The sequence below is a fragment of the Danio aesculapii genome, chromosome 1, assembly GCF_903798145.1.
Source record: "Danio aesculapii chromosome 1, fDanAes4.1, whole genome shotgun sequence".
NCBI classification, from domain to species: Eukaryota; Metazoa; Chordata; class Actinopteri; order Cypriniformes; family Danionidae; genus Danio; species Danio aesculapii.
Window position 1 is genome coordinate 53,469,971 of NC_079435.1, and position 11,664 is coordinate 53,481,634.

Here is an 11,664-nt window from a genome sequence, read left to right on the forward strand (position 1 = left end):
TTTATAATATACTGTAGCTATAACACTGAAGTGGAAATAGATTCATTTATAGACAGCATCTAAGTACATTTATTCAGTCATTCATTCATTTTCTTTTCGGCTTAGTCCCTTTATTAATCAGGGGTTGATACAGCAGAATGAACCGCCAATTTATCCAGTATGTTTTTTACGCAGCGGATGCCCTTCCAGCTACAACCCAACACTGGGAAACACCCATACACTCTTGCATTCACACATATACCCTACAGCCAATTTGGCTTATTCAATTCACCTATATGTGGGGGAAACCAGAGCACCCGGAGGAAACCCACGCGAACACAGGGAGAACATGTGCCACTGTGACACCCTAAGTACACTAAAAAACAAATAAAACAATAATTTGGCATTTAGTGTAAACAAATACATTGCTTCATCATCCCAGCATGCACAGGACGTCAACATGATGTCTTATTGACACTGTATCTCAACTTCATGGGGACGTTGCATTTTGTTCAGGAATGAAAATTGGTTTGACGTCGGAACCCAATGTCAAGCCGACATCAATGTCCAGCGCACAACCTAAAATCAACCAAATATCAATAATGATGTTACAATAATGATGTTACAGCTTGATGTTGTGTGGACGTTACCACTATGACGTCTATCAGATGTTGACTTTTGGTTGCCATACCTGCCATACCTGGTTTAAGATGTTGGCTCGACGTTGAATTTTGGTCACTTTTCAACACAGACGTCATGACCTAAATCTAACCTAATTCTAACGTCTTATGGCATTGTGTGCCTGCTTGGTTGCACCTAAAAATATTGCTATCTTCACTATCTGCTGATAGCCCCTGCCTATTTTTAAGGACAGATGCGATTGGATGTCGAATTTTTTTCTTTTTCGCATTTAATTATAGCGGTCACAGGACTTCTTTGTGCTTTTCTAATGTAACACAACCTTTTTTTCTCCATGTAATGGTGAGTTAATGTGCATTTGTGAGTGCGTTTGATGCTTTGACAACACATTTAAACTGAAGTGGACAATTTTACCATCCATTTTTGCAACAGTTTTCTAAACTAAACTTTTCTTAAACGTGGCTTCATGACCATTTAATATTTGCAATCACACTCAATAAATCACTTTCGCTGCTTTTTTAAACTACTTCTTTAAAAACACAATTCTTAAGTTGGGTGGCACGGTGGCTCAGTGGTTAGCACTGTTGCCTCATAGCAAGAAGGTCGCAGGTTCGAGCCCCAGCTTGGCATTTCTGTCTGGAGTTTCATGTTTTCCCTGTGTTAGTGTGGGTTTCCTCAATGTGCTCCCATTTACCCCACAGTCCAAAGACATGTGCTATAGGTGAATTTGATAAGCTAAGTTAGCCATAGTGTATGTGTGTGAATGAGTATGTTTGGGGGTTTTCCAGTACTGGGTTGCAGCTGGAAGGGCATACATTGTGTAAAACGTGCTGGATAAGTTGGTGGTTCATTCCGATGTGGCGACCTCTAATAAATAAAGGGACTAAGCCGCAGGAAAATGAATGAATGAATGAATTCTTATATTTTGGGGGCAACTTAATTGGTTTATGTTTAATTCACTTAAAATTGTAAAACCGATTAAGTTAACCTAGTTGATTTGTGTTGGGATAACATGTAGAATTTGTGTGGAACACAGCATATTTTACAGTGCAAAGCCATTACATTTTCCCCATGCCAGTTTTGTGACATGCGAATCTCTCTTTGTCTGTCTCTCAGTGCTGTGGATTTGATTCGTCTGGGGGGAGGACGGCTCCGGTTTCTTGTCGCCAAATCAGATCTTGAAGTATCAGAGAAGATCAGTGCCTCTTCCTGCTGAAAGAGAGGCTGCAAGTGTGACCCTCTACCTAGACGAAATATGAGGAGGACAGCAAGTCCTCCGTCCTGAGACTGAAAAACAAGCACACTATAGGACCTCTCTCAGCGACAACAGCCCTCTGTCTCTTATACAGCCCTGTACAATACTGCACTCAATCAGAAAAACAAACAGAACAACATCTCTGTCGTTACCTCTTTACCAGTCTGGTTTTGTCTCTTATATGTCAAGGAATATTGAAGAGGAATGTGTATGTGCACATTATTTGGCTGATACTATATAAACCATAGGTCTCAAACTGGATTCCTTGAGGGCCGCAGCTCTGCACAGTTTTGCTCCAACCCTAATCAAACACAGCTTATCCAACAAATCAAGAGCTGCGCCCGAAGGGCATCATGCAACGGATGCACACTTCAGAATCTCGCCGGAAGTAGTAGATCATCTGGGTACTTCTCACATACTGTTTTTCGAGTTCTATGAATTTGGAAATATTACTCGGCTTGCGTACTATATAGTATTGAAGTATGCGATTTCAGACGCTGCTGAGGTGTTCAAGACCACTATAGACTATTAACAAAGATTATAGAATACACAAGACATGTCACTCATATAGGTTTGAATTGGGAAAATTGTCACGGTCAATTTGGTGAATGAAGCACCGCCTACTAGTACAGGAGCCAATCATCGATCGCTATTGACCTTATTCTTCGATGCGGAATTGCGCTTTTTGCGATTGTTTTAGAACTTCCGACTCAGCTGCCTATGGTAGAAATGACTAGGAATAATAAACATCAGAAAACGGTCAAACTACTGGCTCTTCACGCAAGTGTTTTCATGACTATACAGATAAAGTAGAATAATATAATAAGAAAATGTCAGTTTGCAACATCAAGCAGCAAAACCAGCTGTTTTTAACGTTTAAATATGAATGGACGTGAATGAGACCGGAAGTCTCGAGCCAAAAATATTCCAATGGCTGCGCCCGCTCGTACTTGAAGAATAAGGTGAATAGACTGACAGGAAAACTCGGACCAGACGTATGCTTTTACGACAGTTTGGTGGTCAACAAACGCACTGGAATCTCAGTGAATACTTGCTTCACAGACATAAGAAATATGTCCAGATAAAGCTTGAAATCTGTACTTTTAAATTAATCAAGTGCACTTGAAAACAATAATTTTTTTTTTGGTTATGTTATCTGTATGAAATGAACGCGAGGTACAGCCTGTCCTGTCAAACACACATCACATGATGGCAACTACTTAAACGCCGACAAACTTGTAAACAAACAAGTTGTGAATTACTTCAGAAGAGCAGCGTGATCTGACTAACATTATCCAGAGGATGATAATGAGTAGAACGCCATAAATGAGGCTGGTGTCGTGATCGCATTCCTTTTGAGTGCGCATGCGCATTAGTTTGGGCATACCTGAAAATAATTATGCAGTTTGTTTAATTCAAAAGTTTAGAAACTAAACTTATGAGACAGATGTTGTTTAATTTTATTGGTGATTACAAATATGTAATGTAATCATAAGCTTGGCAAACAGTTCTGGAGAATTTGACGTTACCCCATTCAGACAGAATGCCCGAGCATACTGCCCGAGAGGCGTTTCAAAGATGGCCGCTGAGTGAAATGACTTGCCCTAAAGGGACTTTGCTATGAAGCAGGTGTGAGTTGGAGGTGATTGGAGCTAAACTATGCAGAGCTGCTGCTCTCCAGGAATTGAGTTTGAGACCACTGATATAAACAAATAGCAAACACGGAGTCTTAATTTGCTTTTAATAATAAAAAATGTAAAAAAAGAAAAGAAAAAAAAAAAACAGTTACAGGTAAACTAACAATAAAAAACTAAACATTTTAATGACCTTCCTAAAAGGCACATGAGTCTTTAAACAAATATCTTATTCTTGATGGTTAATAAATAAAGATTTGAGACGTAAAACTCTTCTAAAACTTCACATTTCTGTCCTGATTGCTAAAATCTTTTACAAAACTTCTCTCTTTCACACTAATAGTTAATAGTGTTGGGTAAAGTTACTTTTAAAAAGTAATAACTTACAATCTTCAGTCTTTCATTCATTTTCCTTCAACTTAGTTCCTTTATTCATCAGGGGTCGCCACAGCGGAATGAACCGCCAACTTATCAAGCATATATTTCACACAGCGGATGCCCTTCCACTGGGAAACATCCATACACACTCATTAACACACATACACTACGGCCAATTTAATTTATTCAGTTCACCTATAGCGCATGTCTTTGGACTGTGGGGAAACCGGAGCACCCAGAGAAAACCCACGCCAAAATGGGGAGAACATGCAAACTCCATACAGAAACGCCAGCTGAATCAGCTGGGACTTGAACCAGCGACCTTCTTGCTGTGAGGCGATGGTGCTAACCACTGAGCCACCGTGTCGCCCCAAACTTTTTTTTAAAGTAACTAAATGAGGTACTTAGTTACTTTTTATGTGTAGTAATGTGATAATGTGTGTTATGATTTTTTTAAAGATTAAAGTAGGCTTAAGATTGTAATTACATTTTACCCAACACTGAAAGTAAACAAAAAGATGTCTCAAATACTTGAACCTTTGATATGTTGAACAAAATGCACTTAAAATCAGTTTCAAGAGAGTTATTTCATGGTGCGACATACTTTCTCTCTGTCTTCAAAGTATCTTAAACTTCAGTTTTCATGTTAGCAATACTCACAAAGGCAACAACTTTACGTTCAGTGACTCACAACCTGCATATATATAGGCATATATTGTTTTCAAAAATGAAGTATTAATATACGACATAGAATTCATAATATAAGCTTTTTGTTAATATTTAAAACGTATCTCTGCACAAGTTTTTGAATACAGAGTGTTTATTTTTTTCATTATTTCATGTTTGTACTAAATATGTATCTGCAATATTTCATAAATGCATTTTTGTTCTCTGTTGAACTTGTATTTGGAAGATTTATAATATACCTTCCTATTAAATTGAACGTTGAGAAGTCAAACCATACTTGAGTACAGAGGATGTTTGATTTTAACACTGACCAGCAGAGGGTGCCAGAACACTGAAGAAGGTGCGTTGGATAAAACTGTGGCCTCAATGAATCTGTTCACCTCGTTGTTGAACACGGACTGTTAGCTGTGTTCTACAAAGCAGCTTTTTCACTTTAAAATGGGATATGAGAAATGTGAAGTCATGAATCCCTTTCCGTTTTTTGTATTATAACTATATACAAACTTACGTCCAGCAGATGGCAGTGTTGTCTCACAGTACACTCCACATTTGCTGATGTATTTTCTGAGGTAGGCCTATATTTTCGCTTCAGGCGATTTGCCTGTTTAAATGTAAAGTGTAAACTGTTTGTTTTAATTAACGTATCGAAAATTATATAAGACTTCATTTACAAACTTTACTTAAGTGAAGACTTGGAAGAATTTAATGGTAATTCAAGTGAAATAAATGCTTGTAAAACAGCCATTCAACCAATTACACGCATTGCTAATTGCATTAGCAACCTGCTTTGTTGTGAATACGTCAGTCTGAACCTACTGATATGTTGTTTAGGAGAAATGTGGAGACAGGAAAACCAGGGTATATTTGGTCAACGGGCTAAACAGAAGACCACCAGGTGATCAGCACTGAAAACAGCAGCACACCCTAGCAGGTAGGCCTATAGGCCAATATATTGTATGTGAAAGTGAGTTGTTAGTATTGAAGTAGAGTCGAAAACTAAATTCATTTGACACTCTGCACTTGGAGAGTAATATGAACGACTCGTTTTTTGCGAATCGGTTCTTTTGGACAGATCATTTCAAACCAGTTCGATACTATCCATTCCATTGTATATGTAATCTCACATTTGATTGTATAGTCAAAATGAAAATTCAATCATCATTTGCTTATCTTCCACTTGTTCCAAGTAATTTCCCCTCTTTTTTGTTAAGTCTTGGGTAAAAAGTTTTTGTAAACTGCATAATATGGTATAAACTTTCGGTGAACGGTTAATGTGACTTTTCTTTCTTTTTTATGATTCCTTTTACAGCATCGATGTTGTAATATAATTAAATTTAATCAGTTAAATATACTTTGGCATTCATTTAATTGCTCAAGCGTAAAACAAGATGAAAACAATATCTCTGTCACCTTTTACGTGCACGCGCAGAAACACCATTGAATGTACTAGGGTCAAATAAATGTTGAAATTTTAAAGACATGGCGGGGAAATAATGTAATTAATGCAGTGCTTCTAGTTCAGTCTGAGACCAACTTTATATTGGATATCACTCAGCCAGTGGAGATCACTGATTTTTAAAGAAAACAGACCTTAAACGCGCTGCTTTTGTAATGGCATGCAGTTCACTGGAAGCGCTTGGCCCAGGTTACTGACAAATTAAAAGTCCATATACGCTAATTTAAAAAAAAATGCTATTTATTAAAATAATCTTAGTTTTGCGTTTATTTTTTGGATGGTTTTGTTAAAATACATTCTAATATAAAACAATACAATAATAAAATTATCTAAAAAAATCCTAAAAATGTCGTCATATGGTTCGTTTTTTAATCATTTCTTTAATTCCTAGTTTATTTTACAATCAGTTAAATATCAGCTCATATGAGTCGGTTTTGTGTTATTTATTTATTTTTTTGTACTGGAGAATCTCAGGACTATTCAATTAAAGAATCGTTCAGACCTGAAGTGCGAACCGATTCATTCGATTCATTGTAAAGAGTCAAATTGGAAAAAAAAAAAAGTTCAAGCACCAAACATCGTTATCTCGGATCAGACACTCATGAAGTTCCATGTGGGTAAAGATGCTGCTTTTTGGGATGCAGTAGACAGCGAGTTAGGTCTCTAGCTTTGGAGACACAGCCTACCTCAGCAATGCACTGACAGGTGTAAGATTAACTTTGTTAGGCGCGGGCGCGTCCGTGCGCGACAAATTAAATTAATGGAACAAATTTCCCCCGTAATTAAGATAAAAATTCGTGTCAGCTATAACCTTGCCTAGCGCTAATTATGTACAAATGATTTATCATCTGTTTCGGTCGGAATATTAATCTTCAGCTCGTTGCAAAGCGTGGCTTGTGTTAAGAGATGAGGCTTGATTAACACTGACAGGTCTAGTAACCGCTCTCTCCCTCGCCTCAATTAACAGATAGTGGATGCGCAGGCAAGCAGAACCCCATTCTGAATCTGCAGTGACTAAAATAGCCCGGCTTTCAAACACAGCTGCAATACGAAATCCTTGTTATGTACCTTATGCGACTAGACGCCATATTTAATTTTTCGCAAATGAAAACGAGGCCATGAGGGAGTAGCCTAGAGCCAGCCTACAGTCCGTTCAATACCTGCTTTTGTGAAGTGTGTCTATCAAGTTGACATGCAGGGAAATTGAAAATTCATCTTTCTGTATAGGAAACCTGGTGATAAAATGGAAATGTGTTGTGAAAATTATGCGGCGCGTCTGCCTTGTTTTCATTCTTGAAAAATGAAGTATGGCGGATGCTCTGAATAAGCCGCAATATATTTGTTGAAACACTCGCCTCTTACTCTGACATTTATGAGGACATTTTGTTCTCTAGACTATTTAAATCATACTTTGGAGTGGATAAAACATGTAGTCCATCTCTTCTCGATTGTGTTTACCCATTAGCCCTGATATACTAATATCAGTCATATCAGTGCACTTTATTCTCTTACTATCAATGTAAAGCTTTTTTTTTCTGAAGGCAATTTGCAAGGTTAAGAAATACATCATGCTACCACCTCTATCACCCCACCAGTGCTGATGCAGAGTGACAGGACACTAAGCTGCTTTATAGCAGTGTATGAGCTTGCAAACTGTATCTTCCATCATGTAAAATGAGCAGAAAGCACTGCGAGGAAGAAAGCACGACAGAGTCTGTATTAGCTTAGACTAGTTTATCCAAAACAACCAAAGCCAGTAGCCTTGAAAAAGCCAGGAATATGTTGCATAACAATATTGCATTTTAATTCTACATGGCAAATATATATTTAAAAAAAAAATGATTGCCTGCATAAAGGCCTATGCGTGTTAAGTTTTACTATACAGCAGCCCATAAGAGAGGCTGATGTGGTGATCAAGCAGGTCCAAGGTCTTATAATGGTGGATCAGTCCAAGGTAGATGCTGAGAAGGAGATTTATTCAGGGGCACTGACATTCAGTCTATATAGTGCTGATAACAGTGAAGACCCTGGAAACTGCACACAGCAGCAGATGATGAATGGAGCGCCCGACCGTAATCACTTATCGTTTCAGCCTCTTCTTCTCCTCCTCCTCTATGTGACAGGAGCACCATCTCCGTTTCCTGCCTAAATATTCACTGTCTCTTCAAGATCTCCTTATCTTGGCAGCGATGAATCTTACAGCAATCACTTGGAACTCTATAATGACTTTCAGGATATGTTCATTTACATAAGGAGTTTGAAAATGCTAATACAAATGTTTTATTGAGGGTTGTAATGAAATTAGTGATATGCGCAGGGTAGACATTGAGTACACTATACTGCTTTTAGCTGGAAATAAAGCATGCTACAAAAAGATATTATTATTATTAATAATAATATGAATAAACTTTTTTTGGCCAATGATGACGGTGGAGTTTTCCCACCATTTGTTGTCAGATGAGGTCAGGGCTGGGCTGATAAACGTTAATATATCAAATCGCAATGTTAATGTTATGTATTGGACTATTTCTAAGAGCCAATCACACAGCAGAAATGTGCAGCAATGGGAGTCTACACTGTAAAAAATTCCTGGTTGTCTTAAATTTTTAAGCTGAATCAAATTAACCTTATGATTCCATTAAACTTATATTATGTTAAACTGACTTAAACAGCTTGCGTAATTTATAAAAATTAAGTTAGAACTTGATAAACTTAGTTTAATAAGTTACAATGACCTAAAAACATATCCTGTCAGGACTAATTGATCATATTTTTTTTTCAGTGGAGAAGTGTGTTGATATTAGAGATGCACCAAATTTTCCTAACATTATCGGCCACCGAAAGTAGGTTATGCTATTTAATGGACCCTATAACTTGTGGCTTTGGTCATTGGGGTACTCTTTTAAAATCTGGAGGAATTAACAACTGATATTAAAATATATCATTATTGTTCAATATGGAAAAAAATAATCGAGAATGCATTTTTGCCATATCGCCCAGCCCAAGATGAGGTTTATATTTCATACATCATTCATATAGCCTACCCAATAATAATGCACCTTCACCAAACCAATGGCTATTAGACAGCTCAATTTCTATTTCTTTATTACTTTATTTTTGTATTTTTAATTATTATTATTACTATTATAACCTTTATTTTACCAGGAAAGACACATTGAGATTAAAAATCTCTTTTAAAAGAGCTAAATATGTAATTATATGTGCTTTGTTGTTTTATCTCACTAAAAAGCCATTAAAAATTTAATTATTTGCATTTGAATATTGGGATAACTATTAGCTGTAACATCCTGGGGTGTTTTTTCCCCAGAAAGTTTAACAAGTATATTAAATACAAGTAAATTTAATTAACTGAGAAATTGACTCTCAAAAGCAAGTCAATTAGTTAACACGTCCTTTGACCATTTAATGCATAAACTGTAAATATGATATAGGAAGATAATGAAAAACAGTATAATGACTTGTTGTGCAGATTGTTGTGTGGGTATAATGATGCATTCAATATATTTTTGGTGTAATATGGGGCTGTGTATTGAGAAAGCCAACAAAGGCTTATTCTGAAAACGTAGCCCTATATACATTTCTGGAGATCGCGAATTATATAGCCAGAGGTATGTGTGGCTGCATTTTTTCTTTAAAACGAATGCTACAGGGCGGTATGACCTTCCTTTTCACTCTTGTCAGCTGACCGCTTACCTCTGTGGAGACGACTTTTCTGCTGTTACCAGTTTGTCCAGTGGCTCGTTGCGTACTTCTGAGGATTTGAGATGCAAAGCGGAGTTGACTGTGACGACGGGGTTTGAGTCCAGTGAAGAATGGTTCCAGAAAGCAGGTAAGACAAAAAAAAAAGCCCAAAAGTAAAACAAACAAGTAAATAACAGGGTGAGAATGCGGTACAATCTGAAAACGTGGTAAAAATCAGGCTGCCGTGAGAGCTTTTCTTTTTCTGGATTACTTTTCAAAACATTTTGGGTTTAGGGCAGTGGGTGGGCATTGGTCAGTCGGTGCTTTTAAGTTGAGTTTAGGGAAGGGGGTGTGTGTGGGTCATGGGTCGACCCATGAGTCGACAGCGGCCTCTGGTGGACTTACGTGAGAAGAGCAGGCAAAACAGCAGCCTCTGATGGGTTTACGCGAGAACAGCAGGTGCAAATTGTACTTGCGAAAGAAATTTGAGATATCAAAAAGCATAAACAGCAGCCTCTGGTGGATTTACGTGAGAAGAGCAGGCAAAACAGCAGCCTCTGGTGGATTTATGTGAGAAGAGCAGGTGCAAATGGCACTTGCGAAAGAAATTTGAGATATCAAAAAGCATACACAGCAGCCTCCAGTGCATTTACGCGAGAAGAGCAGGCGCAAATGGCACTCGCGAGAGAAATTTAAGATCTCAAAAAGCATACACAGCGGCCTCTGGCAGATTCGGGAAAACAAAAACTGCAAACAAACGTACCTCCTGGGACGTATTTGGCGCTCTCCACAAATGTATATAGGGGTACGTAATCAAAATGAGCCTGGGTTGGAGAAAGCCCACCATGCATACTGTTATGGTACATTTGTGACCAGGAGGGCAGATCTGCTCCCTGCAGAGGGTGAATAAATCCATTTTTAATGACAGTTGCTTGTAACTAATAATCTTCCCCGCAGCAGGTATACGACACAGCATATGGGTTATGTGAGGGCTATGGGACGATCGCTTCAGTCACTGGATGAGCTACTGTGAAAACGGGATACAGTCTCGGAGAATAAAACAAGTAATCGTGCCACGCAGGCAGCAGTCTGCTCTTGAGATTGACTGGCAAAGACGCCCCTCACTCAGTGATAAACAGACACCATCCTTTTTATTTTAAGTTCACCTGAAAACACAAAATAGCTTGCAGTGGATCAAGGTTGAAACACACACAGAATGAGTATATACATTTACTGATTGATATCTGTTTTGTTAAATGGCTTTGTCTGCTAAGGCAGGTGGATATTGAACAATGATTATATTATATTATATTCATCTAATATTCTGTTTGACCAAGCTAAACCTAATCTGCAATGGCTTGTAAATGTACTCCCATCTATTCTGTATGTATCAGTCGTGTGGCTTGGTCTCCTAGAATGTTTGTTCTATCTCAAAGGGATTTTCACACTCCGCTGGACACAAAATCTCTATAGATTCCCATTGAAATGGGAACCTGGAGGCTGGTGCTCTTCATTTACTGCTACGACCCCCCCCCCCCCCCTTTCCCCATATACTTTCCCTCATAGTTTGAGCAATAGGAATCTCTTCCAGATAAAATGAAGGAACGACTTGACACAGTTCGCTTTAATGGGGTGACAAAATGAATCACGACTCCTCCAAGTATCCATCACGACCAAAAAGGTGACCACAAATGATCTGTGAACCACTATATATTGATTACCCGTGTACTACAAGTGTCGGATTTAATGTTCAAAAGGGCGCCTTGGACAGCTGCAGCCTTAACTCTTCTTTGATAGATTTTAATGGTGAAATATTGATTTCTGTCTGGTCAAGGTCTACTGGTAGGGGCCAAAGTCATTTGTTGGGCAGAGCTGGACACCCGGTTTGCGAGTCACAATCAATCATGTTGGCACAGTGCGCCAAAAAGGGAAGA

General features: G+C 38.2%; 1 protein-coding gene across 2 annotated transcripts in view; it reads left to right on the plus strand.

Moving 5' to 3' along the window:
- The window catches only part of radil (Ras association and DIL domains), a 54,991-nt gene extending 50,304 nt beyond the window's left edge, over nucleotides 1-4,687 (plus strand). For both annotated transcript variants that reach the window (XM_056462870.1, XM_056462878.1), the window contains one exon: nucleotides 1,735-4,687. In XM_056462870.1, the coding sequence (XP_056318845.1) occupies nucleotides 1,735-1,834 (100 nt within the window). In that variant the 3' untranslated portion in view covers nucleotides 1,835-4,687. The remainder of the gene's footprint in view (nucleotides 1-1,734) is intronic.
- Nucleotides 4,688-11,664: the final 6,977 nt, after the last annotated feature.